This window comes from Thalassophryne amazonica, chromosome 13, assembly GCF_902500255.1.
Source record: "Thalassophryne amazonica chromosome 13, fThaAma1.1, whole genome shotgun sequence".
Taxonomy (NCBI): domain Eukaryota; kingdom Metazoa; phylum Chordata; class Actinopteri; order Batrachoidiformes; family Batrachoididae; genus Thalassophryne; species Thalassophryne amazonica.
The window spans coordinates 9557022-9576917 of record NC_047115.1 but is presented as its reverse complement, the minus strand read 5'-3'; the positions used below and the strand labels follow the sequence as shown (position 1 = coordinate 9576917).

At 46.1% G+C, this 19896-nt stretch overlaps 1 protein-coding gene across 1 annotated transcript in view; it reads right to left on the bottom strand.

The window, feature by feature from the left end:
• Positions 1–19085, bottom strand: part of LOC117523812 (high-affinity choline transporter 1-like) — a 39462-nt gene extending 20377 nt beyond the window's left edge. The window contains 4 exon segments of the mRNA XM_034185421.1: positions 7270–7423; positions 7673–7786; positions 16346–16559; positions 18957–19085. Coding sequence (XP_034041312.1) covers positions 7270–7423; positions 7673–7786; positions 16346–16559; positions 18957–19085 — 611 coding nt within the window.
• Between the last annotated feature and the right edge of the window lie 811 nt (positions 19086–19896).

The following is a 19896-nucleotide window of genomic DNA, read 5'->3' as shown; positions in this document are numbered from 1 at the left end:
ACCACCTTCAGGATCTTAAACAGGTGCTAGTTTTGGCACCAGTGTTTGGATTCCATCTTCACGTGGGTGAAAAGGGGGGTGACATTACAGGAACACTGGTGCAGAAACATAAGTCACATTACCATCCAGTGATCTTTGGAAAGCCTAGTTGAGATCAGTGGCCACTGTTGCCACTATGATTGGAAAATCAACACCTATTGCAGAATAGAGCCTTTATTGCCATTGTACATACAACCCCAATTCCAATGAAGTTGGGACGTTGTGTAAAATGTAAATAAAAACAAAATACAATGATTTGCAAATCCTCTTCAACCTATATTCAATTGAATACACCACAAAGACAAGATATTTAATGTTCAAACTGATAAACTTTATTGTTTTTGTGGAAATATTTGCTCATTTTGAAATGGATGCCTGCAACATGTTTCAAAAAAGCTGGGGCAGTGGTATATTTACCACTGTATTACATCACCTTTCCTTCAAACAACACTCAATAAGCATTTGAGAACTGAGACCACTAATTGCTGAAGCTTTGTAGGTGGAATTCTGTCCTATTCTTGCTTGATGTACGACTTCAGTTGTTCAACAGTCCGGGGTCCTTGTTGTTGCATTTTGCGTTTCATAATGCGCCACACATTTTCAATGGGCGACAGGTCTGGACTGCAGGCAATCATGACACTCACCAGTTTCCAAACAGGTGTTCATTGAGCATTCATCAACTTTCCCAGTCTTTTGTTGCCCCGTCCCAACTTTTTTGAAACGTGCTGCAGGCATCCATTTCAAAATGAGCAAAGATTTGCACAAAAACAATAAAGTTTATCAGTTTGAACATTAAATATCTTGTCTTTGTGGTGTATTCAATTGAATATAGGTTGAAGAGGATTTGCAAATCATTGTATTCTGTTTTTGTTTACATTTTTCACAACATCCCAACTTCATTGGAATTGGGGTTGTATATACATGCATACAATGAAATTACAGTTAGACACAATCCAACCACTAGGAGCAGTGAGCAGAACACAGTCTGGCTCCCGGGTTGGTCAGGGGCAGAGAAAGAAGCAGACCCTAAATAAGCATGTTTTTGACTGTGGGAGGAAACCGACAAGGGGAGAACATGCAAACTCTGCACCAAAAGGGCGGGATGTGATCTCATGACCTTCTTGCTGTGAGGCACCAGTGCTAACCACTAAGTCACCGTGCTGCCTGTTTGGCTCACGATTGTGTAGTACACGTGCCACATGCAGTCTTGCACAAATTGAACACTTCTACTACTCAGCACAGAGCAGTGGCAAGATGCTCAGGATATGAGGCTATGACATCGATATGAGGCCATCGTTCTTTCATGCTCTCATAGTTCCTTGAAACGATCTCTCCACTGAATCCAGCTGCTCTGCTTCCAGTGGAGGAAGCTGAAGATCATGATTTCATTGCCATCACTGAAATAAACACAGACCAGACTTGCAACAAATACCAATTGAAAATGCGAACATGATTTTATACACCAACGGGTTTTGCTCGCAGACCCAGCGGTGCCACACATCTGGCTGGATATGTGGTTGTAAATGATTGGGAAGTGCTAGAGTCACTAGAGCCTGTGTTCTGGCTGCAGGGAAAGTAGCAAACATTTATACTGATTACAGATACGCCTTTGGAGTTGCTCATGACTTTGGACAGCTTTGGAAAAATGAGTGTGTTTCTTACTTCTTCTAGGAAACCTAGTCAACATTATAACTTGGTAGCTGAATTATAGGCAGCCTGCACAATTAAAAATTATTAAATGTGCTGCTCATTCTTCAGTTTCTGATCCTCTTTCAAAAGGAAATGTGCTGGCAGTTGCAGCTGTTGTTGTGTACTTGTTACACTATAAAATTAAATGGTGAGGCATATTTTCGGGTGAACACTTTGCATGAGACTTTTATTCTGCCGCTCACATACTACACAGAAAAACAGACCCCACAAATCAAATACCGATGCGCTCCCTTAGGGTGAACTAATCGATCAATGATGATCCCAGATCATTCTAACAATATACTACATCCTCCCTTTTTAAGCATGAGGGTCATCTTTAACTTTAACATCACAACAAGAAATAACTCCTGCATTAGGCATTTTAAATGATATCCTTATACTGTAAAAACAACCTTTGAATCACATCATATAAGTGAAGTCTTAAAATGTTTTTTTTTCTTCTTCTTCTTCTGTCTCTTTCCCTCTTTTTTTTAACTTCAGTCACTCTGTTGATTATAAAGATGTGGAAGTAAAAATTAACTCATTGAACTGGAACACGTAAATGTAAACAAAGTCAGAACTTGACAATTTTGTAGGGTGGCCATAAGTATTATGTTAACTCATAGTCCCTGAACTTTGTAGGCATCTTCACAAGTCTCCCACTTCTGGTGCTGTAGGTGGGAGCAGCTGGAGTGGGGTTGTTTGGTTCACAGGCAGGAGTGCGCTGGTCTTGCAGGGCCTGTGATGCACTGTCCTCTCTCTGTGAAGCAATGGGTTGCTCCAGCATGTCATCGTCGTCTTCTCTGTGTAGACTGGGGTGGATTCTCCTCAGATGACGTCAGTTTCTCCGGAATGTGACACCACTGGGAGTCTGTACATTGTATGCACGTGGTTCCAATCTTTTGCTTAGGACAGTAGCTGGTTCCCAGCCACGACGTGTTGCCATGTGAACTGTGGTACCAGGCGCAAACTCTGGCAGAGTCTTTGTGTTGTGGTTGTAGTAGTGCTCTTGCCTGGCTTGTAGGTGTTTCAGCCTAGAGTGAAATCCATGCGGGACAGCTGGTTGCAGGACAGCTGGAGCTTGGCAAGGTGCTTCGCAGTACTCTTACCATCAGGACTTGTGCTGGTGAAAACTCTGTGCCGGTCACTGGAGTGTTTCGTAGTGACAGGAGAGCTAAGTGCGGGTCTGTGCCAGTCTGTGTTGCCTTTATAAGTGCATGCTTTACTGTCTTTACCATTCTCTCTGCAAGGCCATTTGATTGTGGATATCCAGGGCTGGAGTGGACAAGCTTTATGCCCCATGACGACACAAACTGTCTCATTTCAGAGCTGGCGAAAGGAACATGATCGCTTACCAGCTCTTTTGGGATTCCATGTCTGGCGAAGACAGCCTTTATCTTGCGTATGACTGCATAGGCGGTTTTGTCAGGTAAGTGGAGCACCTCTGGGTATTTTGACATGTAATCCACCATCAGGAGGTATGACTGTCTGTGTAGCTCAAAGATGTCAGCCCAAATCTTCAGCCATGGCAGCTCAGGTACCACGTGTGGAATCAGAGGTTCTTTGTGATTCTGTGGCTGGAGTTGTTGGCATGAGCCACAGCTTTCTACCAGGTGTTCAATGTCATGCATCATACCTGGCCAGTATATCACTTTTCTTGCCTGTGCTTTCATCCGCTGTACCCCCTGGTGTGCGAGGTGCAGTCTGTCAAGCATCAGTTGCTTCACACTCTGTGGAATCACAATCCTGTCACCAGTCATCAGTATGCCATCCCTGATGCTGATGGAGTTTCGCATAGGCCAGTACTGGTGTAGATTGATGGAAACACTGCTCCGTCGTCTCGGCCAGCCTTTGTTGTGTAGCTCCATCACCTGTTGCAGAACGTTGTCTGTTGCAGTGGCCCCCTTGACTTTGAGAGAGTGTCTGCATTGAGTGCATCTGTGGCTTCCATTGCATGCACTACTCTCTCCTCGAACGGATCCTCTTTCGCGTCATCCTTGCAGTCAGTGACAACAGCGCGGGACAGGATATCAGCAACTTGCATGTCCTTGCCTGCAGTGTAGGTTATTCTCAGGTCATACCGTTGGAGCTGCAATAGCATGCGCTGAAGTCGTGCTGGTGCCTTGCTCTGATGCTTTTTGAAGATGACTTCTAGTGGCTTATGGTCTGACTGTACAGTCACTGTATTGCCATAGACATACTGGTGAAAACGCTTGGTTGCGAAAGCTATTGCCAGCAGCTCTTTCTCTATCTGAGCATAATTCTTTTCAGACTCTGTGAGTGCTCATGAAGCATAAGACAGTGGCCTCCCTTCCTGCAGCAGACAGGCGCCGAGTCCGTCTTTTGATGCGTCGCACTGTATGGTGAGTGGCTTGCTCTGGTCAAAGAACTGGAGTACTGGGGCCGGCATGAGGGCAGTCTTGAGCTTGTCTAGTGCAGCAGTGTGCTCATGGCTCCAGTGCCAGGCAGCATCTTTTCGCAGCAGCTCTCTGAGTGGGCTTGTGATCATGGCTTCGTTTGGGATATATTGGCAGAGATACCTTGTCATTCCCAGTAGCCTCTGTAGTCCTTTCTTGTCCTCAGGCTGTGGCATGTTTCTGATGGATAACACCTTGGACTCGTCCGGCTTCACGCCCTTCGAGGTGACAACATGTCCCATGTATCTGACCGAGTCCACCTTGTATTGAATTTTCTCTTTGTTGAATTTGATATTGTTTCTCTGTGCAGTGTCCATGACTTTCTGCAGAATGGCATCATGCTCTTCCTCAGACGCAGCGGCGATGATCATGTCATCTACAATGATGTGCACTCCTTCAATGTTGCCGAATGTCTCACAGTTTTTCTGTTGGAAAACCTCGCTGGCGGACTTAATGCCAAAAGGAAGTCTCTTAAAGTGAAACCTGCCCCACGGTGTGCTGAATGTGCAGAGCATCGAGGAGGGCTTGTCCAGTCTCACTTGCCAGTATCCATCCTTTTCATCTAAGATGGAGAAGATGGTTTTCCCTGACAGCCTGTGGCTTCTGGGGTAGGTATTGAGAAGTGTTGTCTCTTGATCGCCTCATTCAGGTCACGAGGGTCCAAGCACACCCTGAGCGACCCGTTTTTCTTCTCTGTAATGACAAGGCTATTTACCCATTCTGTGGGCTCTGTCACAGGTGCAATGACATCTCTTTCAACGAGTTCTTCCAGCGTGGTTTTCAGCCTGTCCATGACAGTGATGGGGATTTTCCTGCAGCCGTGCACTATTGGGGTCACATGTGGGTCTGTGTGAATGTGATGCACCCCGTGAAACTGTCCCAGAACACTGAAGACGGAGGGGTAGGTGTCCACTAACTCCTCTTTTGTGGCTGGTGCCTTGACTGCAATGGTCTCCATTCTTTTCACCAGCTTCAGCTGTTCACATGCGTCTCTGCCTAATATTGGAGTGGAGGAGTGCTTGGTGATGAAGAACTGAAGATCTGACTTCATCCTGGCCACATCACAGGTAAGACTCACGGTGCCTTCTGGCTTCAGACGTGTTCCTCCATAAGCCACGAGAGCTATGCGGGTGGGCTGCAGCTGATGAGGACCTGGAATCTTCTGCAAAATGCTCAGAGGGAGCACATTTGCATCTGCCCCAGTGTCCAATTTAAACTTGACCTCTGTATTTTGTATTTTGGCTGTTGTGTACCACGCATTATCGTGCTGACTGTTTTTGGGTCCGGCACAGGACATAGTCCCTATGAACAGAGATTCGACCTCAAGATCATGCACGCCTCGGGCAGTGGCTCGTCTATCTTGTGTTAACGTGCACATCTTCGCGTAGTGGTTCCTCTTGTTGCAGTTGTGGCATATGATGCCAAACGCTGGACATTGACAAGGTTTATGCGCCCCGCCGCACTTTCTGCATGTGTTTACATCTGCTGCTTGTGCCTTTGTTTTTTCTTGTGGTCTTGGCTTTCTTTTCATGCCCGCTCTCCCCTTCTCCGAGCTAGCTGACACCTTGTGAAGAGCCTCCACTGACGCCTCTGGCTGAGCTGATCGAATGGCACGCATCTGTGATTTAGCGACTTCTGCTGCTCTGCAGATATCAACTGCTTTATCTAAAGTCAAGTCCGTTTCTCTCAATAGTCGCTCTTTCACACGAACATCAGGCACAGTAAACACAAGCTTATCTCTTATCATGTCATTCTCAGTCATTCCAAACTCACAGTTTTTACATTTCTGGTGATGTTCCATCACAAACTGGTCAACATTGACTCCTTCTGGCATGGGTAGTGACCAAAACTGATGGCGCTCGAACACAATGTTCTTCTTTGGAGTGCAGTATTTTCTGAAGGCATCCAGTATATCTTTGAGTGTAGGTTCACCAGGTTGACCATCCACTTCCTCTGTTTCAACATCGAGGGTGTTGTAGATCTATAACACATCCTCACCAACTGTGTGTAGCATGATGGCAATCTTCACCGGTTCATCCTTCTCGTCCGCACTCGTGGCCGTCATGTACAGCTGGAAACATTGCTCCTATCTGCGCCAATTCTCGCTAAGGTTGCCTGTTAGCACTAGCGGTGCAGGTGGCTTGAACTGGTCCATGCTAACGTTGACGTTCGGTCACTCGATATGAACGTAAAACTTAACTTTCTTCTTACCACAGCGGAGTAACGACGAAAACTAATGGTGTCTCGTGTCTCATGTGGATGAAGAAAAAACCTTTTCTGACACCATGTTGTGTACTTGTTACACTATAAAATTAAACGGTGAGGCATATTTTCGGGTGAACACTTTACATGAGACTTTTATTCTGCCGCTCACATACTACACAGAAAAACAGACCCCACAAATCAAATACCGATGCGCTCCCTTAGGGTGAAATAATCGATCAATGATGATCCCAGATCATTCTAACAATATACTTACAGCTGTCAAAGAAACAGATCTTTTCTCTTCCCCCATGGGGCTTCAACTTCTTTCCACGCTGCATGAAAATTCAGTAAGGTATATCTTATATATTATATTCCAATTCTCAGGTGGAATTATGTCAGTATACAAAGGTATATCTAAATATCTAAAAAGGAAAAGTAAAATAGGAGAGTAGAAAAGAGTAGCGTAGAGCCACTTAGGTGCCTGGTCTTGAGAACCAAACATGGTAGGTTAAAAAACTTTTTTATCCCATGGAAACTCTCCCTACCCACCCAAGCAGCTCAAGAAAAAGGTATATATAATAAGTAATAAGACATAAGAAGGATAAGACATCACAGGAGAAGATTGTAGTAAAGGTAATTAGTATGTAGACTAGTAGTGAAATCAAATATAGTTAGTAGGCTAAGCTATAGAAGCAGAAGCTGTGTGTGTCTGAGTGTACTGGTATCTATCCAAAGTAACTCTGTAAGCATGCAGTTCCAAAAGATGTTCCTTCATTTCATGGTGTCATGGACATGCAACACCACGCTGACAATCACGGAATAGCTATTTGGGTACACCCGAGGGTGTACACGTGACTCGTAGTCTGGCTTGTGGCCAGACTTACCCCAACGGTCGTCCTGTCTGCCCATGTTTTCTCCTCCATATGTTGGCCCGTGTGTCACCCACATGATCTCTGACGCCAGTGAAGCCACCGACAGAGCCGCTGTCGCCACTTTTCCATATCTGATCTGGAAAGGATCCATCATGGTCACATATTTTCTGTCTCTCATTGGCTTGGCGAAAAACAGACCACCTCAAAGACAGATGACAGAAACAGCTCAATTAACAGGAAGAATGCGTGAGATAAGTTAGAGGTTTATATGACTTCTCTGGCTGGGAAGAGACACTTGCCCAGATAAACCGTATTTACGCATTGTTTTGCTTTGCATGTGTGCTGAACAGTGAGTTTGCCTGGAATTCATTGTGCGATATAAATAAAACAGCCATGGCGCACTTTGCGTCACGTGCATATCTGCCCCGTTACCATAAAGAGAAACCTCACCAATGATGAAACACACAGTTGCAGCGATGGGCATGACAGCCCAGATCAGACCCATTGAAGGATTGTAGACGGCCTCAGCTGTGCCCACGATGAAACCTCCTCCGACCCACGTAGCTACAGGACACACAGACATCAGTAGCATGGAGACCGCTATCACTTCAAGGACAGGTTTTAATTCAGTGCTGCCATCTTGACCAGTGTCTGGAGTAGAGATGGGTATCGAGAACCGGTTCCTTTCGGGTATCGTTAAGAAATGATTTGATCCACTGACATCCATAACTTTTTTGCTTAACGATTCCCTTATCGGTCCTTCAGAAAGGCCACTGTTGTTGGGGGTGGTTGTCAGGAAAATGATAATTTCACTACATTAATTACAGACCCTGCAACGGGTCTGTAATCAACTTTTCTGCAGTGCGGCTTTGCTTTGAATCTTGAACCAATCGAAGCAACGGTTCGCAGATCGAATCAGTGCTTCGATCTGCAAATCGTTGATTCATTGTTTTAATTCGCTTTATCTTAATTTTTCCCCGCTAAAACCCCAAAGAACATATGTCTGTGAGTAATATTTACCTTTTTTATGTTAAACCAATCTATTATGTTCTTCTGAAACAGTTGATAGATGTATTTTATAACTTAAAAACGGAAATGATGCTAATGCGTTAGCATGTCTATGGCATTTTCAATGTAAGCTGTTTCAATTAAGCTGTTCACGTCTCAGTCAGCACATTTGTGTGCATTTCTTTTCTGTATAATAGTTACACAGAATAATAATCACGCTCAATGTTCGTTGTCGTAAAGGAGTCAAAGTATATTTTTAAATTGATTTTTATTAATATTGTAATACCCTGGCTGCAGAGAAGTCAGCCAAAGACCCTGGTTCTCTTCCAGAACTTTTATTTAATACCCAAAAAAGGAAAGAGTTGCTGTTGCAGGCACAACTCACACTGAAAGACGCCTCATAACACCGAGCTGCTTCCTCTCACCCCTTTTTCTCTCTCCCTCTCTCGCATCGCTCCCCCTCCTCAACTCGTGAACTGTTAACTCTTAGATAACAACATGAACATTAGATGTATGATCATTACACTGCTCCCCCTTTATGAAGCCCCTCGCCCTCGAGGCGTCAACAAATAATCCTGTAGAACTTTGTTCAAATGAAGGGAGAGCCCCTCCCCTATAGGGTGCCAATCTATCCCGGTGGAGGCCTACTTTCCTGCCCTTCGGGAGCACTTGGACCCTATAAACCACCTCCCCGACACGCTCTAGAACCCTGCATGGTCCATCTCAGTGACTGTCCAGTTTTGGACAACGCCCTTTCTTTGGTTTGGGCGTATAGACCCAAACCAGCTCACCGGCCCTGAAGCTTCTGTGTTTGCTCCTCAAATCATAGTTCCTCTTTTGTCTCATGCCATCCTTCTCCAGCTGTATTCTGGTAAAAGTGTGAGCTGTCTCGAGACGATCATGCAGCTTTCTTGCATACTCTGGTCCTGGTGGGTCCCATGTTGTGTCTGGTGGCCGCCAAAAACCAGCTCAACTGGGGTCCAGATTTCCCTAGCCAGCATCAGCATGGCGGGCATGCAGTTTGTAGAGCTCTGGACAGCAGAGCAGTAGGCCATCAAGACCAGGGGAATGTGTCTGTTCCAGTCGCGCTGGTGAGTGGCAGTAAGGACTGGTAGCTGCTGCTGCATCGTGCAGTTAAAACACTCCACTAAGCCATCACTCTGTGGATGTAATGGTGTGGTGTGTGTTTTCTGCACATTCAACCGGTCACACAGAGCTGTGAAAACCTTGGACTCAAAGTTCCGGCCCTGGTCACTGTAGATCATGTCAGGTGTTCCAAACCGGCTGAACATGCCCTCCAAAGGGCGTCTGCCACTGTTTCTGCTTCTTGATCTGGCAGAGCATAAGCTTCTGGCCATTTTGTAAAGTAGTCCATCGCACAGAGCACATACTTATTTCCTCAGTTCATACACTGGAAAGGGGCCCATGATGTCCACCGCTACCCTCTCCATGGGTTCTCCAACTGCTTGTTGCTGTAGAGGGGCCCGGGACTGATCAAGGGGTCCTTTAAAGGCTGCACAATCATCGCAGCGCCGACAGAAATCCTCGACATCACAGCGATACTGACCCCAGTAAAACCCCTGGCACAACCGACAGAGGATCTTACTGCTCCTAAAATGTCCTGAGCCTGTGCCCCCATGGCACGCCTTCAGCACTGTCTGTCTAAGGGTTTTAGGGACCACTACCTGCCATCTCTCTTCCCCAGTGGCAGGCTCCTTCCAAGCCCACTGGAGCACACCATCTAGCATGCGCAATGTGCTGAACTTACTCCACAGGCCCTTTACAGTCCCCGACAGGCCCATCACCCCCTCCCAGGATGGTCTGACCCCGCTCCGAACCCACTCCGCACAGGTTTCTGCTCTTTATCATCTTCCTGCTGAGAGGCCCAATCTGCAGCCCCAACAACCTCTAGAGAGCAGCATGTTTGTTCAGCAGCTAACCCCTCCCCCCTGAGTTCCATTTCTCTGGCATCCCTGCGGTCGCAGTAGCTACAGCCTTCCACTGCACATGGATGCCGGGACAGGACATCAGCATTGGCGTGCTGGGCCCCTGGTCGATGCACAACACTGAAGTGAAAAGACTGCAGCTCCTCCAGCCATCTTGCAACCTGGCCTTCTGGCTCCTTGAAAGATACCAGCCACTGAAGGGCTGCATGATCAGCCCTGATTGTGAAGGGCACGCCGCACAAATAATACTTGAAGTGCCGGGCAGCCTAAACAACAGCCAGAAGCTCGCATCTGGTCACACAGTAGTGTCTCTCACTTTTGTTGAAAACGCAGTTGAAATATGCCACCACTCGCTCCCCTTCAGGACCCACCTGTACCAACACTGCTCCCATTCCCACATCACTGGCATCTGTATCCAGCAAGAATGGCAAAGTGGTGCGAACAGGGGCATTTGTGAGGGCCTGCTTAAGAGTTGAAAATGCCTCTTGACAGTCTGGTGTCCACATGAAAGGCTGGTTGTTCTGAAGACTCCACCTCCCGCTGCATAAAGTGACACTTCTCCGGGTGCAACTTCAATCCAACGGCAGCAATCCTCCCCAGCACCAGCCTAAGAGAGTCCAGCGCAGCCTCTGAGGACCTCCCATGGACAAGGACATCGTCCAAGTACACCAAGCACTCATGTCGAGGAACCTTGGCCAGAACATTGTCCATAAGCCTCTCAAAGGTCCCAGGTGCATTACACAGTCCAAAGCTGAGAACCTTGAGCTGCCAATGTCCCCTGGTGCTGCTGAATGCTGTCTTTGGCCTGGATTCCTGGGTGATGGGCACCTGCCAATACCCGCTGCGCAGGTCGAGTGATGAGAACCATGATGAGCCGGACACCAAATCCAGGGTCTCATCGACTCGGGGAAGGGGGTAACAGTCTTTTTTTGTCACTTTATTTAGGGGCCTATAGTCTTCTTTTTAGGGACCATACAGCCAATAACCATGGGCTGTCTGAGGGCTCGATTATGCCAGCCTCCAGCATGGCTTGAACCTCATGATCAGCAGCCTCCTGCTGAATCATAGGCAAGCGACGGGGTTGCACTTTGAGTGGCATGGGCGGGCTGGGCTGAATCTCATCCAGATAAGGACTGACTATCTATGAATGTGCAGCAGTGCATAAGATGGGCGCCACCGGGAGAACCTGATTGTAGTGCAGGGTCAGTTGGATAGTCTGCCCTCCCGGCAGAATGAGCACACCTGCCCCGAGGTCCACTACACACCCTGTGCTTCTGAGAAAGTCCAGGCCCAACACCAATGGGTCTTTCACCTCAGCCACCATGCCGGAAAAGCCACTATCAAACCCCCTACTGTGAAAACAAAAGTTCCTCTGCCTTTCATTTCAGCCGTCTGACCAGTCACTGTCCGCAGCCTCAATGACGTCGGCTCTAAAACGGTCTCTTCTGGAATGACATCAGGTCTCATCAATGTGGCAGTAGATCCTGTATCCATTAGGGCTGGGCAGGAAATCTTTCCAACCAGCACAGGAACATAGCAGTGGTCACCCACCTCTGTCCAGCCCACAGTCTCTACCGCATCAGCATGCGGATCCCGTTGAATGGTTGACGGGGTTCATGTCATCCGGGCTACACGGACCCTTTCCCGTTTCCCTGCTGACCTTTAGCTTCTGGACAGCGATGGAGCATGTGTCCTGGCTGGCCACACCCCCAGCAGACAGCAGGCAGGTTGCGTTGCATGCCACTCACACTAGGTCCCACTGACAGATTTTTCACAGCACGTACCAGCTCCTCCACCCACACCGGTCTTTGTTCTGGCAGCTCCTTCACAGCGGTAGCCATCACTGGTGTAGGTGTTGATGGCTTTATGGCACAGGTGGCGATCTCCCTCTCCAGGGCCAGTTCAAGAGCCTCACCCAGTGTCACAGGGTGGGTGAGCTGTACATGTAAGCGCAACTCCACAGGTGCCAGTGCATGGATGAACTGGTCACAGACTAGCTCATTCAGGATTGTGCTTGGCATTCCACCATATGCACGTCTGCCCAGGCTCTCATTCTCATGTGCCAGGGATCGCAGGGGCTCATCTGGCTGCCTGACACGGTGTTTAAACTCACTCTTTCAGATTAAAAAGTCCAAAGCGTCTCTGCAGAGCTCCAACCAACATAGAGTAGTCCCCTCTCTCCTCTGGGCTCAGGAGCAGGAGGCAGTCTGCAGCTTCCTCTGTCAGTGAAAGTGCCAGCTGCACAGCTTTAATCTTCTCGGACCAGCCTGCAGTGGCTGCTAACAGTCTGAACTGTGCTCGGTAAGCTTCCCAGCTCCCTCTGCCAGAGAACAGCGGTGTTGTGGAGCGAGTGATGAAGAGTTGCTGGGCGCCGCCGTCTTTGCTGACATCTGACCCTGCGCTGTATTCAAGAGCGGGCTGCATGGCGTCCCGATGGCGGGTAACAGTGCCGTCCAGCCACTGTGAATTCCAGCACTCCGAGGCAATCGTGGCGCTGGAGGACATCTCCCTCCGTTTAGAGGATCGGATCACGCAGTGGGTGAATTCCAAGCTTGTGACACCAATGTAATACCTTAGTTGCAGAGAAGTCAGCCGAAGACCCTGGTTATCTTCCAGAACTTTTATTTAACACCCTCCAAAAAAGGAAAGAGTTGCTATTGTAGTCACAACACGTGCTGAAAGACGCCTCATAACACCGAGCTGCTTCCTCTCACCCCTTTTTCTCTCTCCCTCTCTCGCATTGCTCCCCCTACCCAACTCGTGAACAGTTAACCCTTGCATAACAACATGAACATTAGATCTATGATCATTACAATATATTAATAATAGCAACAACAATAATAATAGTAATAATAATTCATAATGACTAATAATGCTACAGTACAATTTTAGAGAAAGAGACAAAAAAACCTGATGAAACAAAACACAACAGGAAAGATAAAACCAACTAACAATAAAAATAAATACATATCAAAATAAATAAGTGTTTCCTGTGAACACCTAGTGACTCTTAAACCTCCACTTCATCTTTGTTTTATTTGAGAATTTGTTTCGGTCAAACCATATTTTCAATGTGTTAATTTCTTTAGTGATTTCCTCCAGAACTATTCTGCATCCTAGTAAGAGCAGAATACTACTGGAATCAATTTGAATAAGGAAAGTTGTTGTTTTTTTCTCACCAAATGGATGCTGCACTCACTCCAGTTTATTGTCTGGAATAGTCCCAGATTGCATTTCAGAGCTTCTAGAATTCAAACATTTTTGTGTGGGTGGTGTTGGGGGGTAATTTTTGGTTACAGCTTTTTTTTTGTTTTTCACCACTTTCATCCCTGAATATATCAATCATGAGTCACTTTTGTGCAGATTAAAGTCACTAACTGGGACTCCTGTCTTGTGAGAAAGAAACAAGAATCGTCCTCTGTTCTGTTCGCACAGTTTCAAATGCTGTGAAGCTCTCTGCCGAGTCAAGCTACAACGATAGAGTCCAGTTGGAATGAATAAATTCAAAGCAAAACGCCGTTTAAATCAAATGACACCTCTTTTCAAATGTTGTAATACAAACAAACTGCAATCAATCAAAACGCTTTTTTTTCTCCCAAAACGAGACGTCTTGCGCTGACGTGCAGCAGCCAGAGGTACGGAAAGACATTCATGCCAAAATGTCTGAAAGGAAATGCTTTTGACAAAACTACAGATTTTATTTGTTTTATTTATGTCCAGAGATCAAGGCTCCAGTGACCAATTTAAAATGTTGTTGACATAGGGGTGGTGGCCAAGTGGTTAATGCGCTTGGTTTCAGTTCAGAAGGTTCCGGGTTCAAATCCCACCCCTGCCACATTTCTCCATGTAATGTGGAGTTGCGTCAGGAAGGGCATCCGGCGTAAAACTTGTGCCAATTCAACATGCAGATCCACCTTGGATTTGCTGTGGCGACCCCAAGTGCAAACAAGGGAGCAGCCGAAGGGACTTACTATTGACATAGAAAACCTGTAAAGCCTACTTTTAGTACACAGAAAATTCACAAGAGATATCAATAAGGGAATCGATAAGGAATCGGATCGACAAGCAGAATCGATAATGGTATCGATATCGATAAAATCTTATCAATACCCATCCGTAGTCTGGATACAGTGGAGTGGCTGTTTGCATATACAGGAAAACTCGCCTAAACTGTCATCGTATAAACTGGATATTCGCAGTCACAGGACATAAACAAATGTCCCAATGCGTTTGTACGTTTTCTGCGTAATAAACACTGGATTTTGTATGACGGACTTTTTCTCACATCGGACAAAATGTCTCATCTGACCATAATGCATTCCCATTAAAAACCCCTCGCATATACCGGACAGAACAGTCTGGATGTGCCCAGTAACAGAGGTAACGAAATTAAAGTTCAGCACTGACACTTTGCCGTTTACTTTTTTCAAACCGTGCTCAGACACAGGCTGCAGTCTGATGTGCACCTGCTAAATTGGACACCGCAAAAGGCTGTGATCACTTTTCCGTTTTCACTCCTTTCTGTCCCATATCTTAAACGTTTATGCAGTGCACAGCTGATGACACCTGCAATTCATGGAGGAAAATGTACACCTTACCTTTACCACTTATTTAAGGCAGGTGTTTATTTTTTTTCAGAGGAGGTTCTGACTTGGGCATTAAATAAGGCAGGTCCTGAATTTTGGCGTAATTTCCACACGTTGTATTTGAACAAACTCCTCCTAGGGATTTTGTCCAATGTACTTCAAATTTCTTTCAGATCATCCGGAGACCATACTGATCAAAAGTTATCAAAAGCTTTTTCTATGTTGAAGGGTGTGGCCGCTATGGTGCCGCCATTTTGACCTTTGCCATGGTATATCAAGTCACGATAACTCCTTCATGCTTTGCCTGATTGACTTGACACTTCAGATGTGTGATGAGGGTTAGCCCCTGAACACACCTGACCCCTCTGTTTGTGCTCTGAGCGCCCCCTAGTGGATGAACCATCAACATCATAACACCTTCATACATTGTCTGATTTGCTTGAAACTTCACATGTGTGATGAGTGTCTGCCCTGTACACACCTGACCCCTCTGTTTGTGCACTGAGCGCCCCCTAGTGGATGACCCATCGACATGTCATAACTCCTTCATGCATTGTCTGATTTGCTTTAAACTTGAACTGTGTAAAGGGTCGGCCCCTGAACAGAACCTGGCCCGGGGAGGCGGTGGCGTGGACACAAGGACCCTTATATGACTGCTTGCAGTCCTAGTTATTATTAGTTTTATTATTGTTGTTATTGTTATTATCTTTGTGTTTAGAGTGTATAAAGCCCATCTACACTGCTGAGGTCTCACCTTAAAAAAACGCTTTACGGACAAAAGTAAGCATTTAGCAATTTTCATATATTCATAAAATCATTTCTTTCGGTTTTAACGCCCCATAGATTGTTTGCCGCCTCCTGGCTGTAACTAATCTGTTACATAAGTGCGACTAAACACTGACAGGAACCGACAGGAGCCGGTGGGAACTAACAGGAAACTGACAGGAGCGGGAGCGCGCACTGACTCAGTGCAGCGCTTACAAACAATTTCACCCTGCTCCTATTCAATACATGATATAAAAAAATCTGTTTCATAAGCAAACGTGATGTGGGCGATGGACGTCTTCTCAAAGTGGAGAATGGCTGCTGCTTTTACCGGCGACTGCATCGAATTAACGGTTACAACCTCAGGCTCATGCAAACTTTGCCCTGTTCTTAGTGTGAGCAGCAGTTTGCCTACATCCCATTCAACAGCGCGCTGGTACGTTTGCTCAGAGTGACGTAACCACTGTCGGGGAGGGTACCTGCAAGTGCTTTTTTCCATCAGTGTCTGCAGTTGTTTGTTTTAACTGGCATCTGCTTACAAAACTGTTCACAGCAGTGCACAAATCAATGCAAATTAATATGATCACATGACCTCCAACAGCCAAAATCTGCGTTGTTATGGATTCTGTGCATCATGTGCTTTAATCCCAGAGTTCTCCTGTATATCAATGTTCAAGTCCCAGTTCCATCCAGGAAGAACGCGAACTGAATCTGCAAATCTATTTTAAATATTTTTTTAACTTCAAATATTGTAAATCTAATAACTAACTTAATTAGTGTGTGTGTGTGTGTGTGTGTGTGTGCGTGCGTGTCCTCGCCTGTCATGGTGATGATTCCCACCACCAGTTTGATGCCTCTGTTTCCCAGCAGAGCCAGCTCGGTTTTGTCCCCGCTGCCCTTCTTCGCCACTTTTTGGGACTTGAAGGAGGCCCAGATCCCGATGGAGGCCCAGATCCCGATGGCAGTGGCTGGACGGACTGATGTTTTACACTTGCATGCAATCAGCTCTAAAATGGCTGAAGGAGCAGGCTCCTGTGACATCAGAACCGGCCTAATATGTGTAGATCCACTGACAAGCTCCCAACCATGCCCAGTTGGTGATGGCAAGTTCTGGATGGCACACAGACATTTCTTCCAAACAAATGCTTGAAAATTGGCTCGCTTGATGTGGTGTTTGAGACTGTTTGACGTTGGTGGTAGATTTTAGTTTTGCTTCTGTTTTTGGCAGAATAAAAAGTACCTGGTCTCATATGCCGTAGCACGAGCGTTTTTAGAGTAAAACTTGCAAACCAGTTTTTCGCAAGACATTTGACACTCTGTGGACAGTTCCAAGCTATCTCTAAGTTTGGACATGCTTTGCTGATGCTCAGGAGAGGCCTTCAGCAAGTCACAGCCCTTTTTCTTTCCTATCCCGGAGAGTGCACTGGTGCTGTCACATCCAGTTAAAGAATGGAATCCCGGGAGTGCAGCACACAGAGAGGGACCAAGCAGATTTCTGATGGTATCTACTGGCAAATATTGCAGCTTGTCTTTTGTACCAGTTCTAAACCACAGTTCGGGACAGTGCATTGACGTGAAAGCGTGAATGCTTAGTACTGCCACATCTGTATCAGGTGACTGTATTACCATGTGGTCATGGTCCTGAGAGGCATGAAGGGCATGCAGTAATATCCTAGTGTCTGCTTCTTCATGGTCACAATGCAGCTCGTCCACAACTTTGGAATTGCCAGAAGTGAGCATAGCTACCCTCAACGGATCACGAAAACCTCCAGCTAGGACAACAGTTTTGCCAACAGGTACCACATCTGTGAATGTATCATTCCACTTCTGAAAAAGAAAGTTTGTAAGGTTTGCCTTGTTGACAGGGTTGTTGAGGAACTTGCTCCATTGGTTTGGAGTTTGGAGTGTTATCCCCAGTAATTTTGATCTCCAGTAATGTTGAAGCTCCTCATTTCAAACGTGTCTGCTCTTTGATCGAATGTTTCTTGTCATATCAATCAAAAATGATGTCTGCTCGATGGTAATCATTCTGACTCATGACTCTTGTGCAAGCTTCTCAATATTTTTCTGCCAAAGCACCAAATGTTGCCACTCCAGTAACCTTGACCATCTGGATCATGGCCATGGCATCCACTATGACTGCAGTGAGTGGTGTTGGCTCTGAATTTGGTAGTCTATAGAGCTTATCTACACCTTCCTCAAGTACAGCAAGCAAGGCACTCTTGGTGTTCGCGGCGGCAAAACCGAAATGGTTTTTAGGCTGATTATTTGAGGTTTTTGCATTTTGATGTTTATAAGAGCAAATATATGACTACCAAATGTTATTGGTTGTTTCTATCTTTCAATTCCTCACATTTTGACACCAAAAACATGTCTGTAGCTTAATTAATTTGCAAGATATTAACATTTATGATGAATTTTGTTTCCGCCGTTTCGCTGCGTGTCGTCGGTATATTCCAACCCTCATAGCAAATTACCTATACCACAAATTATGACTACAACAGGGCTAGGTATGTTTCTTAGGTGTGTCCCAACCTGGAAAAAAGTCAAACCAAATAAATACTGGGTGTACTACGTTTTCCTATTTCTAGACCCCTTCTGAAAATCTCCTCTTGGACTATTAATGACATTTAAAAGATAATAAGTTTAAAAAAAAATCTATGCCCACCTTTAAAAAGACGTTTAAAACAAGCTCCACTTTTTTCCTGCTGTGTATTTTTCGGTGATTAAACTGACACATTTAGACTGTTTGTAACGGTGATGTTTCAATTCAGTTTAAACAGTTTATCCTCTGCAATGTGAAAATTAAAATAGATTAAAATTTTGGAACCTGACGAACAAACCATACACACACACACACACGTATATATAGCTCACCCCCAGGGAGTGTGTTATGTGATTGTTCCTCAAGCTCGGCTCCTCTATCGGAGACCTGGGAGTTTGAGGGTTCCTCACAGTATCTTAGCCGTTCCTCGGACTGCACTCTTCTAGACAGAGATCTCTGATGTTGTACCTGGAATCTGCTGGAGCCACTCTTCCAATCTGGGGGTTACATCTCCTAGTGCTCCTATTACCACTGGGACCACTTTGGACTTTACCTTCCACATCTGCTCCAGCTGCTCCTTCAGATGTTGGTGCATCTCTATTTTCTTGTGCTCCTTCTTTCTGATGTTGCTGTCAGCTGGGATTGCCACGTCGATTAGCCGTTCCTCGGACTGCACTCTTCTAGACAGAGATCTCTGATGTTGTACCTGGAATCTGCTGGAGCCACTCTTCCAATCTGGGGGTTACATCTCCTAGTGCTCCTATTACCACTGGGACCACTTTGGACTTTACCTTCCACATCTGCTCCAGCTGCTCCTTCAGATGTTGGTGCATCTCTATTTTCTTGTGCTCCTTCTTTCTGATGTTGCTGTCAGCTGGGATTGCCACGTCGATCAGGACTGTGGCTTTCTTTCCCTTGTCAACCATCACTATGTCTGGTTGGTTGGCCACCAGCTGCTTGTCTATCTGGAATTTGAAGTTCCACAGGACTTTAGCCCTGTCATTCTCAATCATCTTTGGTGGCGTCTCCCATCAGGACTTGGGGACTTTTAATCCGTATGCGGCACAGATGTTCCTATACATGATTCCTGACATTTGGTTGTGCCTCTCAGTGAACGCTGTCCCAGCTTGCATCTTGCATCCTGCTATGTGCTGGACTGTGTCTCTGGTGTGCATTTGCACAGCCTGCAACTTGGGTCCTGTCAGCTGTGGTCGACTCCTGCCTTAGCCAGACAACCGGCCCGGCTATGAATTAGGCCGGATACTGGCCACCATCTTGGAGTGAGATTTCCGACTCTTAAACGACCAATAGGAGAGCAGCGCTCGAGCCACATCAACGTGAGATTGACGCATGGGCTGACGTCAGCGTCTCAGCCACCAACCAATCACAGGTTAGGAGAGAGAGTCCAGTATCAGGCTCAATTCAGGGCCGGTTGTTGGGCTACTCCTGCCTCTATGGAACTGGTGTTTAGGTCTAGTTCTTGTGCTGCCATGATCAGAGCCTCTCTGCTGTCCTTTAAGCCGACCTTTTATATCCGCCGGTGGGTCTTCTTGATGTCAGGCACTTCCTCTATCTGTTGATGGTACATCCCATGGAGGGGCTTGGTCTTCCATGAGATCTCCTCCTCCTGTTCCTTATCACCATCTGTCTTCAGCTGCCTGAGGCGTCCTTGTAGCAGCTGATCTTGGGTGTGTGTGTGTGGGGGGGGCATGCTCCTCATCTCATCCTGTGTCCTGCATCCAGTTATTATGACTTAGTGTATATTTTGTGATGATGACTTAATCCTGTCTTTCTACAGCCAGAACGACATTTCAATGTAGTATA